Source organism: Cavia porcellus, unplaced genomic scaffold (assembly GCF_034190915.1).
Source record: "Cavia porcellus strain 051 isolate PalLab524CR breed Dunkin Hartley unplaced genomic scaffold, mCavPor4.1 scaffold_17, whole genome shotgun sequence".
Taxonomy (NCBI): domain Eukaryota; kingdom Metazoa; phylum Chordata; class Mammalia; order Rodentia; family Caviidae; genus Cavia; species Cavia porcellus.
The window spans coordinates 43,647,406-43,668,115 of NW_026947500.1; the positions used below are offsets into that span (position 1 = coordinate 43,647,406).

General features: G+C 52.5%; 2 protein-coding genes across 12 annotated transcripts in view; one reads left to right on the forward strand and one right to left on the reverse strand.

The window, feature by feature from the left end:
* Pacsin3 (protein kinase C and casein kinase substrate in neurons 3) lies at positions 1–6,906 on the reverse strand. Of its 5 annotated transcripts, XM_013147475.3 has the most exons (13): positions 6,773–6,906; positions 6,202–6,426; positions 5,910–6,048; positions 3,770–3,835; positions 3,473–3,563; positions 3,171–3,327; positions 2,424–2,659; positions 2,158–2,313; positions 1,650–1,825; positions 1,425–1,545; positions 1,218–1,345; positions 825–943; positions 1–497 (listed from the first exon to the last, which is right to left on the reverse strand). In XM_013147475.3, exons 5-13 carry the CDS (start codon positions 3,524–3,526, stop codon positions 382–384), a joined length of 1,263 nt encoding a protein of 420 aa, XP_013002929.1. In that variant the 5' UTR covers positions 3,527–3,563; positions 3,770–3,835; positions 5,910–6,048; positions 6,202–6,426; positions 6,773–6,906; the 3' UTR covers positions 1–381. The 5 variants fall into 5 exon arrangements, with proteins under 5 accessions (XP_013002929.1, XP_063083995.1, XP_013002926.1 ...); XM_063227925.1 differs by lacking the exon at positions 6,773–6,906 and having other exon boundaries at positions 6,202–6,750; XM_013147472.3 differs by lacking the exons at positions 5,910–6,048; positions 6,202–6,426 and having other exon boundaries at positions 6,773–6,897.
* Ddb2 (damage specific DNA binding protein 2) overlaps positions 5,570–20,710 on the forward strand; it is a 25,919-nt gene continuing 10,778 nt past the window's right edge. For 3 of the 7 annotated variants that reach the window (XR_002790055.2, XM_063227923.1, XM_063227924.1), the window contains exons 1-3: positions 17,867–18,165; positions 19,647–19,783; positions 20,272–20,463. Coding sequence is in view for 4 of the 7 variants with exons in the window: in XM_063227923.1 (XP_063083993.1) it covers positions 18,045–18,165; positions 19,647–19,783; positions 20,272–20,463 (450 nt within the window). In the remaining 3 variants the exon portion in view is untranslated. Of the gene's footprint in view, positions 5,783–17,865; positions 18,166–19,646; positions 19,784–20,271; positions 20,464–20,710 lie in introns of those variants that run through there. The other 4 variants (XR_010040224.1, XR_010040225.1, XM_023563031.2 and 1 more) reach the window with 3 other exon arrangements.

Genomic DNA, 20,710 nt, shown 5'->3' on the forward strand with positions numbered 1-20,710 from the left:
TGATAGTGCTTCTTTTTTTATTTTTTTCAAGTCTAATACACACTAGAACAAGTCACAAAAGAGGGTGCCACTAGTCCAGGACCACACTCCCTCCAAAGTCCACCCCAGGAGGCCAGAGAACATCCTCAGCTCCTGAAGACACCCACAGCACTTCTGGGAAGGCCAGGGCAGTCCTGGGCAGCCCTGGGTCCTTCTGTCCTCTCCAACCTCCTGCCCTCAGCCTAGAAGCAATTGGCACAGACCTCTCCCCTCCCTGGGTCGCAGGACTTCCTCCCTCCTCAAGAGACAAAGGAGCAGCAGCAGCGTGATGATTCAGGGCCCTCTGTTCTGGCTGTCCAAAAGCAGCTGGGATGAAGAGACTGCCGAAGGACTACCAGGCACTCAGGCACCCACACACTCCACATAGTTGGCAGGGTACAGGCCGATGCGGCCACTCTGTAACTGGCCCTGGCACCAGCCCTGCTCATCCTCCTCACTCATCTTCAGTAGCTCCTCTCCTGAGGAAAGGAGTTTTGTCACTGCCAAATGCTGTAGGCCCAGCCATTCCACTACTGACTCAAAGACTGAGGGTGGTAGGGTAGAATGACGGCTTGCCAGCCAGCTAGCAAGGAGGGATAGGGCTCAGGTAAGGGAGAGGTGGCCATTACCAAGTTGCCCCACTGCACACCCCAGAGGCAGCAATCAGGCCCTAGCTGACTGCACCCAAACCAGCCACAGAACTGGGGCTGAGAAGGAAGGTACCTGGCTTCCCCCACACTCCCCCGCCCTGGCAGGTAAAGCAGCGACTGAGCCTGGGAAGGAACAAGAAAGGGGCCCCAAGGTACCTGCTCGGAAGCTCAGCTCATCTGCTTCCTGGCCAGCGTAGTCATAGAGTGCCCGCACTCGCACCCCGGTGACAGCCTTCCGAGGGCTCTCCTCATCCGACCACTCCTCATCCTGCCCACTGGAGAAGGGAGGCAGAGCAGGCAGCTCAGGCCCCAGGACTCAGGGACAAAGGTTCACCCCTCACAGGGACCCTGCAGGGGTAGGTGGGGAGGAGCTGGAACACTCTAGTGGGAACTGCCTGGCAATTTTAAACCTGTCCTAAGTCAGCCCTCTCGTGAGGGTGCAGGTTTCAACCCACTTCATGCTGGATAAGAAACAAAGGAGAGAGGAGAAAGTGGGCTAGGCAAGGGGCAGAGCTGTTTCTTAGCCTCAGCTGGGCCCCTGGCTCTCACCCTGGGGACTGGGGTGGGGGTGCAGGGCCATCTCTTGTGGGCATGATGCTGGTCAGAGTAACTTCATCGGGGTTCCGGCTACCCTTCTCCTTCCGGCTGATTGTCCTCTGTGTGTCCAAGGACCACTCCTGTGGGACAGTGCATCAGGTCAGACTGGGTAACCTTCACCAACTTCATCCCAAGCCCCACTTGGCATGCAATACATGCCTCAAACTGTGGCCAGTTCATGGCCATGCCTGGCCCATGGGTGCTGCGCCACCAGCGCAGGTCTTCCTCATCACTGGCTGCCTCGATGCCCTGATGCAGGTCTCGGTGGAGTTCATGGAACCTAAGGTAGGAGATACCTTCCTCAGATAGGGACGTCCCAGGCCACTGGAACCCCCAATCCCAGGGCCTGCAAGACACAGAGGAAACCCCATGTCCGTGCCATACTTGTCATTACTGGAGAGGTCAAGGTGCTGGTGCAAGGTGAGCAGCATGTCCTTGAAGAAGAGGAGCCGCTGGCGTTCAGCGGCCTGGCAGCTCTCAAAGGCCTGCTCCATGTCCTCCATATAGCGTGGGGTATAGCGGTGCAGCTCCGCCAGCGCCTGCTCGTACTGGCTTTTCATCTAGGTGGAAGAGGTAGGGGCCAGTTAGCACTGTACATCTGCATTTAGCAGGCAAAGCCACCAGGAGCAACCAGGCCTGAGGTCCTGTCCTCAGGGACCTCAGCAGTCCAGCACGGAAGGTGACATTAGAGGACATCACCTCTAAGAGCCTGCTGGAGAACAAGACAGAGTCAACCTATGCAAAAGGTGAGAGAAATCAAGAAAGGCTTCCTGGAGGAGACCTTGCACCTTCTACCCAAGTGCTCTGCCAGGGAGCCGCACCCCCAGCCCGTTCTTCCTGTAAGTGAGAGGGGTAGTGGGGAAGGCGCCTGGGAAGCGGTCCCCAGCCTTACCTTCTCTGCCTCCTTGGTACAGCGCCCCACGCGCTCCTGCAGTTTGCGCAGCTGCTCCTGAGACACGGTGCTGTCTGCCTTGGCATGGCTCTCCCGGGTCTGCACTGTCTTCTCATCCTTCCGGGCCGTGTGGTAGCTCTTCTTGGCTGCCTCAACCTGGCACACATAGGGACAGCTCTGCGCCCTGGATGCTGCACTCCAACCTCAGGTCCCCACACACACCTGGAAGGTGCCCGCCTCCAGCCCTGCTGTGCACCCAGGCTCACCTCCTTCAGCCTCTTAAGCCAGGGCTTCTGGGCCTTGCGGAAGCCATCCTCAGCTGCCCGGCTCTCACGGAAGCCGCCCAACACCGGCCGGTGGAAGGCACCCCGCTGCCAGACACGCACCTGCTCGCTGTCAGGTCCATGCAGCTTCTCTCGCACCTCCAGGTGCAGCTCACTGAGCCGCTCAGCCGCCGTGAAGAAGGCATGCCAGGCCTTCTCCAGCGTGCCGTACTGGGGGCCTGTGAAGGTGACGTCCCCAGTGAGCCACCGCTCTCACTGGGTCCTGCCTCGGTGCCCACAGTGCAAAGGGAACAGCGCTGTCACCAGCTACCCACTAAATGTTCACTCTGTATCCTAACCAGGAGACCTCACTGAATCCCTGCTTCAACCACTGTCAAGACAGTGTCATGATTAGCGTGGATCAGATGAAGAAACTGAGGCCCAGAGAAGCAATGTTGTCCAAAGCACTACAGGTACTTAATGGAGCAGAATCAGACCCCAGGGAATGCATAAACTGCACACCTGGGTCTTTCCCTCAATCAAACGCCTGAGGTCCAGTCCTAGCTCTTTGAAGCTGTGTGACCTCAGGCAAGTCCCTTGGCCTCTCTGAACTCCCAGTTACCCTTCCAGGGCAGTGGAGTGTAGCTCAGAGGCAAAGTGCTTGTCTAGTATAGGTTCAATTCCCAGCACCAAGGGAGCATCCCACCCTCACTGTCCCCTCCCCCACCATCAGCCTGCACAGCGGCTCACCCTTCTCCACTGCGCCCCGCCACTTGCGGGCCCAGTCAGCCAGCTGCTGGGCATAGGCCTTCTCGATGCGGGCTCGTTCCTGGAAGCAGCTGACCAGGTCCCCACAGAGTCGGTGCCCATCCTCCACCCGCTGTACCGTCCGCCTGTAATTGCCAGCCTGGGGGTACAGGTGACAAGAGCTGCTGCACCAGGGAAAAGCCTCCCTCGGGCTGGGGCTAACAGCTAGGCTCCTCCCCTGGCCAAGTGGCTGAGCCCAACAAGAGAGAGCATTTCAGTGCCACCCCGAAGCCCCAGCTGCTTACCTCCCAGAAACTACCCCCCAGGGCCTCCCCTCCGGCGTCCTCTTCTGGAGCCATGGTGTCCCCGCAGCACGGAATGATGGCGGACTGGAGGCTGTGGAAAGCAGGAGTAAGCAGAAAAGCTGGACTTGGTGCCTGGGCATCACCCCCAGTGCCATCCCTGGCATTCAAGGAACTGTCAGCACTCAGGGTGACACAGGGCTGAAGTTCCAGGAGGAGCCCAGAGAGGGGCCATGATAGCCGATAGCTGCTTTCAAAGCTCCTGTACTCACCGTGGGGTGCCCTTCCCTGCCCCCATACCTGGAGTCTAGAGATCACTTCAGGGACCCAAGTGTCCAGCTCTCCAGGAGGTCACCACGACACTGCCTTGAAGTTAAGAACACGGTGGGGTAAGGGCAGAGGCCGTGTCTAGGGCGGTGCCCTGCTCCCCCCCCCCAATATAGCAACTGCTGTCAGAAGCGCCAGATTCCAGGCAGGGGAATGCCAGGCAGGTCACACGATCCAGGCGGGATTAGATGGCAGGCGGGGGTGGGCGGTGGGCAGAAGAGGGGCAAGGACTCCTGCCCAGCCAGGGCCCCTAGTGCCTTCCCCTGAACCATAGGTCAACCCCGTTAGTAGACAGGGCTGAGTCAGGAGCTGCCTCTGCTGGGAAGGGCACAAAGAAGCCAAGAGGCCAGAACAAGTGCACTTTTGGTGGAAATTTGCCCACCTGGTCGGCTTCCATGCCTGGGCTGGTGTTCAGACTGAACCAGGCCATGAACCAGCAATGCCAGGGACTGCTGAGTCCCAAACAGCATCTGTGGAGCCCCTCGGGACCTCATGGATAACAAGCAACTCATCACTGCCCTCAAAATGTCCAGAGTCTGAGGCGCCATGGCAGGAGTAGAGTTCTCCAGAATCACAGCAGCAGGCAACAGGGACTGCAGGCCTCTAGATCAGACACAGTGGCATGCAGCCACTCCTGTCCTACCTCTGGGCTGAGTCTCAGCTGTCCCCAAACTGCATCAACTGACTCATAGCCCCTAGGAGATCACTTCCTTCTCTGAGCAAACCTAAGGCCCAAGGGACAAGCAGGTTAGGGAGGACAGAGTGTCTGCCTGCTACCCCCAGAGCAGGCTCAGAGCCAGAGCTCCCTCCAAAGGGAAGACCTTGACTTATCCTTCAGAAATCAAATGAAAGTCAGGCAGGCATGGTAGCCTACACTAGTAATCCCAGCCTTTAGGAAGCTGAGACAGGAGGACTTCTGTGATTCAAGGCCTGCCTGAACTATATATCAAGATCTTGTTTCTAATCAAATAAGTCAAATGAGCATGGTGGTCATCTCCCGCAATCTCAGCACTCTAGGTAGCTAAGGCAGGAGGATCACAAGTTCAAGCCCAGCCGGGGCAACTTAGCAACTTAGTGAGACTCTGTCTCAAAGAGTGAAAATGAGCTGGGGATGTAGCTCAGTGCCAATGCCCTGGGTTCAATCTTCACTATCACCAAAGAGGAAAAAAAGGTAAGGCTAACAAGAGCCACTTCCCAACAGTCACTCCCCTTTGTTCCTCCATCCACTGGTCTCCCAACAGCCCTGTAACCCCTCGCTCAAGGCATATATCCCACAGGTTGTGACCAACAGGATGACATCTGTCACCAAGCATTTTGATGCTTTTCTGCTATTCTAATGTGTGTATCCCTGAGCTCCAAAGCCAGTGTGGCTCCGTGGTAGAAGCTGTGCTTAGCAGGCACAAAATCTGGGGTCCACGGCTCAGCACCAAAAAGAGAAGGGAAGGAAGACGTCCACCTGAAGACCAGCACCGTGCTTCCAGCCTCTACTGCCAAGGGAGCACCAAGGCCTCCCAGGGAGCCCATTGGTGTGCAGGCAGTGGGGTGGGGGTGCCCAAGCACAGGGCACTAGTACCTCACTGTCTTTCTTAAGTCTGCCCCACTTGTCCAAAAGGGACAAGCAAGCCAGATGGAGAGAAAGAGAGCTGCAGCCATAAATCACAGGGCCTCTGGAGCTGTCCCAGGGAACCATCAGGGATGGGGGCCTCCTGCTTGCTCCCCTGAGGGCTGCCCCCCAGCCGTCCCCTCTCTCTGGCCCCAGAACAGAGCAGGCTGTGTGTGCAGGGCTGGCACGGCTCCCTCGGCCTCATAGAGCAAACACAAACCCCAGCCCCAGGCACAGCCTGGCCCCACAGCCTAGCTTCGTGTTGCTGTGGGGGTGGCCTGGAGCCCTGGTCCCTGCTGAGGACAGTTGGCACCTTATGCTTCCTGGCTCGGGCAGAGCCTTAAATCAGCAGAACACCCTCTACACAAGCAGGAGCTCAGCAGGTAATGAAACCTTTCCGATCCAGGGTGCCTACACCACTTGGCCCAGAGAAATCTTCCGTCTCCTGGCAGCTGCTAGGAGACGGAAGCTAGGAAGTCCCCATCTTTGAGAAGCATCCGCTGTTCCCACCTGAGGCCCCCATTCCTCTGCAGACGCTGGAGTCACCGCAGGGGTAGGGAGCGCAGCCACCCTGTCCTGCCCAAGCAGTCTGAGTCACTGCTCGCAAGGGCTTCTCCCAGGGGCAGCCCCTCTGGGCCAGCCTGAGGCCCTAGAATCCGAGGACACAGGAGGGGACAGTCACTGTCCCGTGGGACTGGCACCCACATCCAGAAGCCCTAGAGACTGGGGGAAGGGTGGCAGGGAAGAGGAGGAGGCAGGGCCAGGAAGGGGCAAAACAAAGGGGCACTTTTGGAAACCCGACCTGCCTGCGGGGGTGCCCGTTCACTCCCAGATGACAGACTCCAAGTCCCAAGCCTCCAGCTCTGGGAGCGCCCCTCGACAGCTCCCAGTCCGCTGCTGGCGCCGCGCAGCCAGGAGCCCCGGGAGCCCACGCGCGGCGGCGGGGCCGGGCCTGCTATGGAGGCGCTGGGACTTTCTCGGCCAAACTTGTTGAACTTGGTCTCGGCGGAGGTGGGGCCAGCCGGTCCTGGCGGAGGGAAGGGGCACCCCTTGCCTGGGCTGGGCCCGCCGCCACCTCCAGATGGTGGCCCAGGAGCTGGAGCTCAGTGCAGAGATCCAGGAGTCCCCAGGGAAGCTGAGGACCCTTCTGGAGCTCAAGGAGGGCGGCGGGGGGCCCTCGACGGGTCCCCAGAGATGGTTTGCTCTTCTGCCCGATGCTGCCCCTTGCCCTGCAGCCCGAGGCATGGCCCTGCCCGTCCTCACGCGGAGCGGGGTTCCCCGCGGCGGGACCCGGTCCCGCTGCCAACTCCAGGAGCTGCGCGACCGCGGGGCGAGCTCGGGCCGCCGCCTCCCAGTCCCTCCCGGGCACTCACCGCTCCTCGCTGGGCCCGCGGCGGCTGGGGGTCCGGCCACGCTCGGCTCGAATCCTCTGCTCCCGCCCGGCCGCCGCCTCCCGGAGCGCCCGTCCCTCCCCCGGGAAGCCCGGCCCCCGGCCCCGCCCTCCCCTAGTGGCCCCAGCCCCACGGCCAGTCTCCGAGGCCAGGTACGCGGCCCCGGCTCGCGGGCTCCGGAGTCCGCCCCGGGCGCCCGGCGCTGGGCTGATGCCCCAGGATGGCGCCGCGAGGCTGCAGGGTCAGATTTCGGCTCTGCCCTCCGCACCTCTGCAGAGCCCGGGTCCGCGAGCGAGCGGGGACCCGGCCTGAATCGACCCTCTAGGGACTCCGGGGGCTACAATGCTTTGCATTCTTTGCTGAGCACAGCATCCTTAGACTGTTTCTCGGGCGAGGCTTCCGACTACCTCCCTGGGAAGCATTAGGATCCCCGTTGTACCGCAGGTGGAAACTGAGGCAGAGACCTGCAGGGACTTATCTCCGGGTGGGCGGAGCTGGACTGTAAAGCTGGGGCGGGAGCCGGTACAGCTCTGCTAATCTGGGGCTCATTCTGAGGCCTGGGACAAACGCGCGGTGGGGGTGGGACAAAAAGGCACGAGCTCCTCCCTCTCCGCGTTCTCCGTGCCATATCTTATACCGCGATTCATTCTTCAAGCCCTTCGCTTCTCTGCCCCCTTTATCAGTGCCGTAGTTTTTCCAGGTCACCACGATCACCCAAAAGAAATCCTTCCTGCCTCGACACCACCCCTATCACCCCCAGCCCCTCGGGATATTTCGGAGCCTGTCCCTCTTGTTATTTATAGCCACTAGAGCGGTCCAAGAATGTTCCCAAGCTGACCTAATCGCCACCTGCTCGGCCCCTTCTCTTCCCTCTCCCTTCTGCACCCGGTAGCCCAGCAGCGGTGCCCTGCGTCCCAGAGACCAAAGGGAGCGCCGGCCGGCCAGATCCCAGTCCGCGGGGGTTGCACAGAGACCCCCTGCGAGCTGCAGAGCGCCCCCAGGGGGATGGCGCGCGCGCTGGGGACCCGGTCCCGGGCTGTCCCCTCGCTCCCGCCCCAGCCCCCACTCCTTGAGGAGCGTGAGTCTGTGCATGAAAATTTTCAAAAGGCAGCTTTAAAAATAAGAAAACCGCATTGATTCTAAATCTGGGAGGAGTTAGTGAAGCCAATGAGTCCGCTCACAAGTTGGATAAGGGGTGTGAAGAGAATGAATGGGGGTGATTCAAGGGTAACACTGACTGCCTCCCCAAGGTGCCTGGAGGCACCCAAGACGCTCCACTTTTGGCTGGCGGACTCTGGCCGCGGGTGACAAATCAACCTTGAGTAGTGGATATGAAACTGGAGGCTGTGGCTTCCGAAACCAGTTTCAACACCCACTCTCTTGGGGTTTGGACAAGTCTCTTCTCTCTTTATCTCTGTTTCCACCTTTATTAAACCTGGCAGGTGACTGGGCTGACCTTTCATCGGGCCCTGGGCCCCATCTCATTAACGACTAAAACAACTGCAAATGAGAGGAGCTGAGGAAATGTCTAATAACAGCCACAGTGCTTTGTATTATTTTAAATCAGTTAACAGCCCACCTATCGCCTGGGGGCCTCTACATACCTGGACAGAAAGTGTGAAAATACAAGGATGAAATTAATTACAGGAGCTACCTATTAAAACCTCATTAAAAATAAAGTTGGCAACCAAGCTCTGGGATCTGGGGAGGCCGAGCCATAGAGACTTCAGGGAACAGGGCTGTTCATCAGACCAAAAGCAGAAGGAGCTGTGCATGGGCAAACATCTGGCTTCCCTTGGGTTAGAAGTGAGAAGCAGAACACAGACACTTTGCAGCTGATCTTCACAGTCCCAAAGGCACTGTAGGGAAAAATCACATAAACCAAACCCACAGCACCATGGGCTGCTTTAAAGGTAAAAGGACACCATGATGTCCTCAGAAAACCAACTCCACACCAGTGCCACGCCCTACCCGTCAAATATCCGGCTGTGCAGCCAGAGCTCCTGCATCACAGAGCTTCATCACACAGCTGCATCACACAGTCTCAACCCAAAGGAGGCTCAAGGTGACCTACAAGAGCCCGAGGCTCAGGTAAAGACAGAAACCCAGTAAGACAGCTTTCCAAGTGGCAAATTGGTCTGCAGCCAAAGAAGAAGACACTCAGGGACTCACCTTGACTTTCTGGATTTCTCAAGCACCATTCCTTTTTTGTTTATTTATTTATTCATTCATTTATTCATTCACCCAGCCTAGAAGACACCGAGGTTTTTCCTCTGAGCTAAATCCAATACTAGGTATTGAGAACACACAGAACATAAAGCTGTGCCTTAAGTGTACAACAGCAATGCCACATGGACCATGGCGGGGACAGAGGTGGGAGAAACCTCTTCTCCCAAGGACCTGGCACCACTGGCCTTGATGAGTAGTAGTTAGTCATGTGGAGAGGCATCCGTGTGGGAGTGTAGGGCATACCAAACCCAGGGTTATTAGCTTATGATTCTATGACCAAGCAGTTGTACTCTGAGTATCAGCTGTGGACAAACACATCCACAAGGACAGGAGGAAGGACAAGGATATTTGGACATAATACTGTCTACAGTTGGGGAAACTGGAAGCAAGTGACCATTCCAGGGTGATAAGTACTGTAGTGGCCTGATTGAAGTCAACCCATGCCATACTCTGTAACTTTTCAAAGGAAAGGTAGAGGGCTGGGGACTTAGCTCAAGGGCATAAATGCCTGCTTGGCAAGTGTGAGGTTGCCCAGTACACCAAAAGAAAGAAAGAAACACGGTTGTGTTTTTTTTGTTTTGTCTTTTTGCTTGTTTGCAATATGAACAAGGGAGCCCAGAGCTGCATGCCTGTAGGCAAGCTACCTCCAGTCCCAGAGACACTTTCACAAAACAGTACTGGGGCTGGAGATTTAGCTCCGCGGCATAAGCACATGTGTGACAAGCTTGAGGTCATGGTACCAAAAAAAAAAAAAAAAAAAAAAAGTGCAAAGCACATGAGAAAATAGAGAAAACTGATTTTGGCATGAACTGTAAGGAGTGGTCTTGTATTGGAAAGAAATATGTTTATGGCATTAGATTTGCATGGAGGGATAGTGTACTGGGAACTGAACCCAACGCCTTCTCACTGAGCTGCATCCCTGGCACTGTTTTTATTTTTAAGACAAGGTCTCATTAAGTTACTAAGTTGAAGAAAATATTGCTAAATTGCCTAGGCTGGTCTCAAATTTGCCATCCTCCTGCTTCAACCACCCAGAGTGTGGGGATTATAGATGTGCACCACCACCACGCCCAGTTTAATGTCAGAATAAATATAATGAAGGACCGAGGGTGTGGCTCAGAGGTAGACCCTACTTACCATACAGGAAGCTCACACACACCAAGAATCATGACAAACTGGGCCTGGTGGCCCATGCCTATAATCCAGTGATCAGGAAACTGAGGCAGGAGCATGACCACAAACTGGAGGCTATCCTGGGCTCCATCACAAGAGTCTATCTAAATAAATAAATAAGTAAATAAGGAATGAGAGGGGAGTACCATGACTTATGGCTGTAATCCAAGGACCTCGGAGGTTGAGGCAGGAGGATGGCTGTGAGTTCAAGACCAACCTGGGCTACAAAGTGAACTCAAGGCCAATGTGAATTGCACAGTGAGACCCTGTCTCAGAAAGACAAGAAGAAGAAGAAGAAGAAGAAGAAGAAGAAGAAGAAGAAGAAGAAGAAGAAGAAGAAGAAAGAGGAATGTAGAGCTTTTGAGTGGATGTTGGGTCTAAAACAGTGCTGTCCCACAAAGCATTGGGAGAGACTGGAGCTGTTCTGTACCTATGCAGTTCAATTAGACAGCACAAGTCATACAGGGAACTTGAAAGGTAAGGGGGTAACTGAAGAATTAATAAGAATAAGAATTAAATTTTGTTATCTTTGAGAGGGGGATCTTGCTATGTTGCCCAAGTTGATCTTAAACTCCTGGATTCAAGTGACCCTCCTGCCTCAGCTGAAGTTATGGTTTTGCAGCAACACACCTGGCTTTTCCTTTCCTTTTTTCTTTTCCTGTTGTTGTTTTTGGGACTCAAAGTCTCATTGTGTAGTTGAGGGTAGACTTGAACTATGTAACCTAGGCAACCCTCCTGCCTCAGCCTCTCTAATGTTGGGGATACAGGCATGCACCAACACACCTGATGTCCCTTCTTTTTCTTGCTTGCTTCTTTTTCTTCTCTTTTTTTCCCTACTGAGGATAGAACCCAGGCTTCCTAGATGCAGTGCACAATAGCTAGGGGAGGGTAAAGGGGAGCAAGCCAAAAAGCACCCTGTTTCTCCAGTTTCTCTGGTCCTCTGGACGTTACCAAGCATCCCTAACAGGCAGCTGAGTAAAGTGTCCTGATCCAAGGCAATGTTTTTAAGATCCCTGGCAGCCCCAGGGGGAAGAGCTGGTCCGAGTTAGGGACAGGGGCTACCCGGCAGGGAGGCCATTTCTGGGTTAGGACGCAGGAGGAAGCCCGAAGAAGGGCTGGAGTGAACCAAATAGTAGGCTTGGATGCAGCTGCAGGAAAGCTTGGGGTCAGGAATTTGCCCAGGGCAGATTCTTTGGAAAGTGACCTGGAGTTGGCAGGAGGAGCCTGGGCCCTGCGCTGCACGCCCACCTTTCAGCCGCTGGGCGGGAAGGCAATCGCTGCACATCCGCACATCTGTGCAACGGCCTGGTGCATCTGGGGCCTCCTCGCCCGCGGAAGAATGGCCTGGGGCGTCCTATGAGTTAGGCTTTCAGGGGACCCTCTGTGTGCTGGATACGGATGGGGTTGCAGGCTGATCCTCCGCCGGAAGACTGTGGCAAGGTCCCTGATCCTGTGGAATTTTCCACTAAAATCCAGTAAAGCTAAGTATTGGGGGGAGGGCAAGGTGCAGTTCAGTCGTTTACCCGGGAGGCCCTGAGGTTTGAGCCTTAGCAAAGCCTGGAGGGGCGACCCAGGCCTAGAAGCCCAGCTGCTCTTTCATCTGAGGCAGAAGGAGACCTGTCTGAACTACATAGCGGGACCTACCTCCAAAATAAAAACAATATTTTGTAGAAAATTCAAATCTCAGTGTTTGTCAGTTTGATTGGAACACAGCCAACTCATCTATTTTCATATTGTCTTCATACCATGGCAGAGGTCACAGTGGCTGCGACAGGGATTATGTGGCTTACAGAGGTAATATGGCTGTTTACTATCTGGCCCTTTGAACAAAATCTAAGTCGACCCACGGATTACAGAGAAACAAAAAGCAGACCCAAGCATGGGGGCACATACCTACGATCCCAGCACTGGAGAGGCTGAGGCTGGAGTATCTCCATGAGTTTGGGGCTGGCCTGAATTACATAATGAGACCCTGTTTCAAATGACAAATGACAACAAACAAAAAACAACAAAAAAAAGAAAAACAATTCGATTTTGTTTTTGTTACAGGGTCTCTCTAACTAGTTCAGGCTGCCTTGAACTCACTACATGGCCCAGGCTGCCCTCGAGCTTTCTAGACTCAGCCTTCCTAGGGATCACAAGTGTGCACCACCATACCTGGCTAAATTCACTTTCAAAGTTTCAAGGCTGTAGTCCCAGATACTTAGGAGGTTGGGACAGGTGGATGGCTTGAGCCCGAGGAATTCAAGATCAACCTGGGCAACATGGTAAGACCCAATTCCCTCCCTCAAGAAGAAAGGAGGGAGAGTGGGGTGGTGGGGAGAAGAAGACTTCACTTCTGCACACACTGGGTTTGAGGAACTAATGGGACCTCCCAGGGGCTGTGCCTCACACTGCTGTTACATCACTGGTTAGCCAGAGACCTGGACCAGGAACAGGCTGTGCAGTTCACCACCCAGGGGAAGTCACTCAGAGGCCGAAAGGACAGAGTGGGGATGTAGGCAGGGGCGGTGTCCAACACCAAGTGTCCCACTCTGACCCCATCACTGATCCTCATGACAATCCCCATGAAGTGGCACCTGCTGCTCCCAGGTGATAGAGGAGGAAACCAATGAGGGACTGGGGAAGTGGCCCTGACTGGCCCAGCGTGGCAAGCCAGCTTCCCCCTGGTTCTGGCTGGGCACCAGGAAGGAAAGACAGGCCAGAGAGTTTCTCAGGCTACCGTGATCCTATGGATTGACTGAAAACAACAGGAATTGATTATTTCCAGGTTCTCAGGGCTGGAACTCAAAGTCAGCATTGGCACTTGGGAGAACCTTACTCTACCCAGCTTTGGTGGCAGTTGGCAGTTCTTGGCAGAGTTAGTTTACTGCCACGTGGCTCCAATCTGTCCACCCTCCTGGGGTCTTTATGGCTGTGTGTCTGCATCTCCTCTCCTTCAGTCTCATTCTTTTTGGCTTTTTTTTTTTTTTTTTCTTTTCAGTCTTTTTGAGACAAGTTCTCACAGTGCAGTTTAGGCTGGACTTGAACTTATTAAGTAGCCCAGGCTAGCCTCAAACTCACAGCAATTCTCCTGTTTCAGCCTCCCAAGTGCTGGGATTACAAGTGTGCATCACTATGTCTAGGTTGGCCTCACTTTTAAAGCAATACTTGCACTGGACATGGTGGGGCACATCTGTAATCCCAGCAGTCCGGAGGCTGAGGCAAGAGGATTGTCCTGAGTTTGAGGCCAGCCTTGGCTACATGGTGACTTCAAGACCAGCCCAAACTACAGAACAAGACGTTGTATTTAAAAGAAAAACCATACTTGCCCCTGGATTTAGAGCCAAATAAGCCAGAATGATCGTCTCGGTTTCAAACCATCTCCAAAGACCCTTTCCCCAAACAAGGATAGGTTCTGGGATTAGGATGCAGACCTACCTGTTCTGTGATCACTGGTCACCCCACTTTGCCACGCTAATCAGAGGCCAAAGCTGCTAGCTTTGGAAATCTCGTGCAATGCTTCTCACACTTAAAAAGCAGGAAACTTTCTTTTCCTTAATCTAGCTTCATAATTGAGCCTTTTGAAGAATGGATCAGCAGCCCTAGGACCGCCAGTTGCCTTTGTTTAGGACAAAATTGACCTGGGGCTCTTAGGACTCGGAGACAGTTGAGTGTGAAGGGACACAGGGTACACTCGTGAGCAAGGGTGAGTCAGGAGTGTCAGGAAGAGTGTGAGTTTGTGTCAGGACACTGTGCCTCATCCAGAGCTCTGGCTTCACCAATAAGCACCTCAGTTGCCAGCAGCCCCTCTATGGAAAACAGCTGCTGGGCTTCCTGAGGTTGGGAGAGTGTCTGGTCACCTGGTTACAACGTCACAATAGAGGATGTGCTACCCAAGAGGCGTGGGCAGCAGGGATTGGGAGGAACCCAGCTCCCTGCTGACTTGGGACTCCTCAGGCAGGCCCACAGGGCACAGCTCCGCTGCCACTCAGAACACCCTCCTTCCTTCCTTCTTGCCACTGTCCCTGGCAGAGGACTTTGCATCAGCACAGTGAGCTGGAACTCAATCCCCTTATTTCCTTTTATTTTTTCAGATAGTGGAGGTTGGTGACCTTCTGTTTTTATGCACATGCATTCGAATACATAGTGGTCACAGTCCTTGTGGGGAGCTGGAGCGTGAGCATCATACATCTGAACTGGTTTCTCATCTCCTTCCCTCCCTACCCTGCTCCTCCTCTGTCTCTTGGTCCCTTTCCTTTTTGCAAAAGATCTCCTTCCCTGTTTCCTATTGTCTAGTTTTTATTTTGTTTTTACTTATGCTGCAGGTCTTGCATATAAAAGAAACCATGCTGTATTTAAGTTTCTGTATTTGGTTTATTTCACTTAACATTATGGTTTCAAGGTGCATCCATGTTGCTACCAATGACTCAGATTTATTCTTCTTTATGGCAGAGTAGTACTTTATTGCATACATATGCACCACATTTTCTTTACTCATTTGTCTGGGGTTTTTTGGTACCAGGAGTCGAACTCAGTACCTTGTGCTTGCCAGACAGGCACTGTGCCACTGAGCCCCTATCCATTCATCTGCTGATGGACATATAAGCATTTTCCAATATTTAGCTATTATGAATTATGCTGCTGTAAACACAGGTACACATGGATCACTGGTCTTCAACCCTTTTGGGACAATACTTAGAAGGAAAAGAGCTGGGAAGCCCATTTTTTTGATTCTCCAGTCTCCCGAACGATGACAGATTGGTGAGGGCTTTTGAGACCACCAGACTTCTTCACCAGCTTTATCAGAGCTTATGAGTAAGCAGCACATCCATGGCAGATTATATAACAACTTCTATTTGTAGAACGCTTCACAGATTGCAAAGCATTCCCATAGATGGTACCAGCATTCTGGCAATTGCTGTGCAAATCCGAATACCTGGAGAAGGGCTCTGGTGTCCTGTGCTGATGGCATTTCCTGACAGACACTGAGTTAGTGTGTGGATACTGCCTTGTCCCCCACAGTAAAGACAGAAGGTTCAGCACTTGGGAGGCTAAGACAGGAGGATTGATGTCAGTTTGAGACCAGCCTAGGCTACACAGCGAGTTCAAGGCCACCTGGACTACATAGTATGGCCCTGTCTCAAAAGGAAAGAAGGAGAGAAAGCAAAGAAATTTGTTTTGGGTTACAGCTAGATGTCTGATACTTTTACAACCATCCCTGATCTTCTAAGCCCAGAGTCTGATGCACAGTAAGCACAAGCTCTACCGCTGAGCTACATCCAAACCTCAAATTATATTTTTGAATCTAATATTTAATATTCCCAGAGGGAGGAGCCATACTTCCATAGACTCTTACTATGAATTTGGTCATATTTGGGCATTTGAACATGGACTGGGCATCCACACAATAAGAACTCTGGAGGCTGTATCCTCCCCAGCCCATTTCCAGTCCTTCAAGAGGAGTTTCAGCTTCTGTCCCTGCCAACTCTGCAGAATCTCCGAGGCTGTCATTTGCAAACCACCAGATGCACGGACTGTGTGTGGGAAGCCTGTGCGCCTCATCTGTGTGGACTAGGATGCTTCTGCAAACTCAGCACTGTGCTCGGCTTCACAGACTGCTTGAGCAGAACCCGTCATGTATCAGCCTGCACCAGAAAAGTGGTTTCTACTACATGGAAACTTCCAGGGAGACCAGACTGGAAAGTGCCATTTACTGCTTTTACAGCAACTCAAAAGATCACAGGTTTTAAAACCGAAAAGGGCCGCGTGGTACACACCTGTGTTCCCACCACTCAGGAGGCTGAGGCAGGAGGAATGCTGTAAGTTTGAGATCAATCTGAAAGGGATGCAAATGCCTACCTAGATTCCCTCCTTTCATTTTGTGATGGGGAAGCGAAAGCATGGAAAAATGAAACGATGACCCTGAGATCACACAGTCTAAGTACAATGCTTTTTCACTGGTTTATCAGTTGTTCTAGAAAACATCTCAGTAAAGCCACTTATTGTTTTGCAGATCAAAGAAACCAGCATTATGTAGGGTCATGCTCACAGTCTGCCTGGCTTTCAGGGGAAACACGGGACCTTGATTTGTTATCACCAGCAGTTTTTGAATGAGTTGCCTTATGCCTTATGTCAAAAGTAGTAGCAGAGAGGTCCAAAACATCTGTTCAGTGGTTTCATGGCACAGGTGCTCCAAGGCCTGCAACTCAGTGGCGTTGCACACCTCACCTCCTTATCAGATTGACAGCATTAAAGTATATGAATTTTTTTTTGAGACAGGGTCTTGCTATGTAGCCCAGACTGACCTTGATTGCTTCAGCCTTGCGAGAGCCAGGACTACAGCAGCACACCACCATGCCTGGCTCACATTAGTCATTTTGAACTAACGGGGCTTAATTTTCTTTTGAGTCAGGGTCTTGATGTGTGATTCAGGCTGGCCTTGGACTCACTATGAAGCCTAGGCTGGGCCAGGACATTAGGATAACAGGCGTGCGCCATCACGCCCAGTTTAAAGATACTTGAGAAACAGTAGATAAAGGGCCAGGTCTGACCTCCCTCTGTGCACCTAAAGGCAGATCAGGAGATTCCCCATGAGAAAATCGAAGATGCCTCCAGGCAGAGCATGTTCTTGTCATCAGAGACTAAACACCCACACTAAAGCAAACCTGGACAAACCTACATAATATTCCTTAGCTTCCATTAACTTCCAGGTCATGGGCTCACAGTGTACTGCTCCCAGCCCGTGCTTTATTGTCTTGCTACAGCCCACTGTAGCTTGACCACTCTTTGGGTAAAAGGGCACAAGTAGAAGCTCTGTTGCCTACTGGCCTCTTTGGGTCTTCATTTTTCTTTTGAAGTCTCCCATGACTATGCAAAACTATTAAATAAAATTTGTTTTCCTCCTCTGACTCTGTCTTACATCAGTTTCATTCTTAGATCCAATCACAGAACTAAAAGAGTAAAAACAGGTTTTTCTTCTTCTATAATATTTTAATGTTTATTTTAAAAACCGATACATAAAATTGTGCATACTTATGAGTTACCATCTGATATTTCATACATCAGATGTTTAAATCAGGTTAAACATACCTCTCTTCTTGAATATCATCTCTTTGAGACAGGGCCTCATTATGTATCCCAGTTTGGCCTCAAAGTTCACCATTCTGCCTCAGCCCCCTAAAGGCTAATACAAGTGTATATCACAGCACTGATTAACATTTACTTTTTTTTTAATGGTGGGAAAGCCCTTAAACTCCTTCAAGTTTTCTTTGACACAAGGTATGTGATCATTATCTACAATCACAGTAGCATACCAGCACTTCTCGCTCCTATCTAACCCTTACTGTGTCTCTAGTAAAACTTATCTACCTAGTGGAAGGAAGCAAAGGAAGTAAAGGCTATGATTGACAAAACTGCTGCAGTCCTCATTGACCAAAATGGGGAGACGTCTGGTTATTTACATAACCTGGAAAATGTGTATCTCTTCTGAGCTGAGACACCAGCAATCAAGTTTCATCAAGCCCAACACATAGTTGCCAAATTCTTCGTGCGAAAAATAACACTCGCCACGCCGTCTGGGCTCCCAGAGCCCGCCTCCCACGCACCGCGCGCACGAGCGCACGAACGCACGCACGCTCGCATGACAGACTCTCGGCGCGCCCCGCCCTTGAGGAAGGGGCGGGGCCTCTGAGGGGCGGGGCCGGAGCGCCTGGCTGACTAGCCCTGGGCTTGTTTGGCGGGAAGTTGGTTTAGCGCGACTACCTGTGGCGGCGCGGGTGGCCTCGTCGTCGCCTCATCTCTCCTCAGAGGTTTACCGTTTTTCTCCATGATCTCGGCTTAGGGCTTAGTGCTCCTTCGCTCTGAGGACGTGATGATTCCCAGGAAGCGCCCAGAAACCCAGAAGACCCCCAAAGTGGTGGTGCGCCCAGGGAGCAGGAGAAGTCCCCTGGAGCCGGAGCCCGCGGCCAAGAAGCCCCGCACGAGGGGCCCCGGTACTGCCGCGCCTGCCTCTGCTTCCCTGTTTGCGCTGTGCGGGTGCTCACGCCAGAGAGCGAGGGGGGACGGGCGCCCCATTTCCCGGGAGCCCTGGGACGCGCTGGTGCCCGCTGGTGATGATTGACACCAAGTAGGCGCGCCCCACCTCCCCTGAGGTGACAGGAAGACGCAGACCCGCTACCACAGATGCCTGCTTTTCACAGTCCTGCTGTGTGTGAGGGCTGCTTGAAAGAGCCCTAACTTTTCTGGCTTTGTGGGTGCCGAGTGTTTTTGTGTTTTGTGGTACTGGGGATTGAACCCAGGGCCTTCACACTGAGGTGCATCCCCAGCATTTTTCTTCCTTTTGAGACAAGGTCACACTAAATCATTAAATTCCCCAGGCAGGGCTGGAACTTTAGATTCTCCTGCCTCAACTTCCCAGCTTGCTTAGATTACAGGCCTCCAGATCCTCAGTCATGAGTTGTTAGCTAACTCCTTTGCTTTCAACTGTGAGAACAGCCATTTCCTTCTTTCTCCTCCTCAGCTGTTTACCAGAATTTGAGCCTGGGGCTATGTAGCTCTGGAGCTTGTGCCTGATGGAGTGGTTTTTGTTTCAGAGAAAAAGGAATTTGTTGTCAAGAGAAGTGCGACCTTTGAGGTTCAATCCATTAATACAGCTTGGGCTCCTGAGTTCATCTTATTGTAATAATTTGAATTATATCCCAAGAAGTGACCTAGTTAGTTTAAATTTATTCAAGATCCTACCAGATCCTCCTCCTGTCAGAACAGACAGGATTAAGGATTGACATTTGGTCACCTCTGTATTATTTTAATATAGGATTTTAAAATGTTTTCTTTTCCTAAACAGTCACTTCAACGCTGTCCTAAAATTTTTCATCATGTGATTTTTAAATTATGCAACCTAATTCCAGCTTTTCCAGTCCACATGGGAAAGAGTTCTGCAGTGTACTGAACTGTGGTGTCTTTGGCTTAGCTCTGGGGAACCCTGCAAGATCATGTTTAGTTTCACTCCAAAATTACTGTTTGTAGTAATTACTGTTGTAGTACTGGCACGGTGGCACACACCCTGAAATCGCAGCATTCTGGGAGGCTGAGGCAGGAGAGAAGAGTGTTAGCCCTTCCTGGGTAATCTAGCAATTTAGGAACAAATTGCTTCAAATAAAAAGGACCCCCAGTCCAGCCCCACTCAAATACTCTTTGAGGAGCAGGGGTTTTTTTTGTTTTGTTTTTGTTTTGTGTGTGTGTTGTTTTGTTTTGTGGATGGGGATAGGTCAAATCTCTGTTAAGTGTTTCTGCTCTATGCTGAGACTAAACAGACTTTGGAAAGGTTTTAGGAGCTGATGAAACAGATTGGCACTTTTTTTTTTTCCCCAGTTTGGCCATTTTGAGTGAAATGGCTCTGTTGTCTTCATGAGATTTCAGCTGAAAACCTTCCCCAAGATTACAGAGGAAAATATGTGTCTGTTGTTCTTGGCAGGTCCTGGCAGGAGATATGACTCAGGCTGTGTTCAGGCGGGCCTGGCCAGCCTGCAGGTCCCGAAAGTGGGCAGTAACATTGTCAGGGTTCTGCACCAGCATAAGCTGGGTGTGGCTGCCTGGCCGTCACTACAGCAGGTGAGACACTTTTTAGGGTTTCCACACTGTCTTTTTCCTGCAGGGTGATGGGTTGGTTTACCAGTTTGTCTCATAGTTCCACCCTGTATCTCGGGCTCCAGGGCACTGAGCCAGGAAGTCTTACACTGTAAAGGTAGCCTGGTACTGCATGCCTGTAGTCGCAGTGCTCAGTAGGTTGAAGCAGGACAGTCACTCACTGCAAGTTTCAATCTGTGCTATGAAGTGAGTTCAAGGCCAGCCTGAACTACATAGCCAGATGCTACCTCAAAAACCAACAAGCATCTTAACATTAAAAAAACAAAGTCAGTTGGAATGTACTCTGCTCCTGACCTCCATGATTAGTTCAGGTCCACTGCAGATGACTTCAGGCCAGGCACGGGAGGACTTGGTGTAGGGTGGCTCTCTGAAGGAGCCAGAGGTTGGTGGTTTATCCAGGACTGGGCTTTTGAGTCAGTGACCCTACTTCCTGCTCTCTGTCTCTGTGCCAGGGTCTGCAGCAGTCCTTCGTGCACTCCCTGACTGCTTACCGGATATCCCAGAAGGCCTCTCCCTTTGACAGGAGGGCCACGGCCCTGGCCTGGCACCCAGCACACCCCAGTACCCTGGCTGTGGCCTCCAAAGGGGGCGACATTATGCTCTGGAACTTTGGCGTCAAGGACAAACCCACCTTCATCAAAGGGGTAAGCAGTTCCCTATGCTAGGGGGTCTGCTGGGAGTGTTAAAGACAGGAAAGGAGTGCGGTTGTCATCCAGTCACTGGATGATTGGGATCACAAGTAACTGGGGCTGTTCCAGACTCAGTCACTGCCTGAGCCCTGGGCAGTATAAATGGTACTGTTACCATGTAAATGGTAACAGGTCTGCAAGACCGGATGTCCACCCTGGAATGAAGGTATAGCATGGCCACCCACAGTATCCAAGCCCAGTC

Coding starts and splice junctions, on each gene's coding strand:
- Pacsin3 (XM_013147475.3), bottom strand. CDS start 3,526: ATGGCTCCAGAAGAGGACGCCGGAGGGGAGGCCCTGGGGGGTAGTTTC. Junction 3,328..3,472: donor TGGGGGGTAGTTTCTGGGAG/GTAAGCAGCTGG, acceptor CTGTACCCCCAG/GCTGGCAATTACAGGCGGAC. Junction 1,826..2,157: donor GTACCAAGGAGGCAGAGAAG/GTAAGGCTGGGG, acceptor TCTTCCACCTAG/ATGAAAAGCCAGTACGAGCA.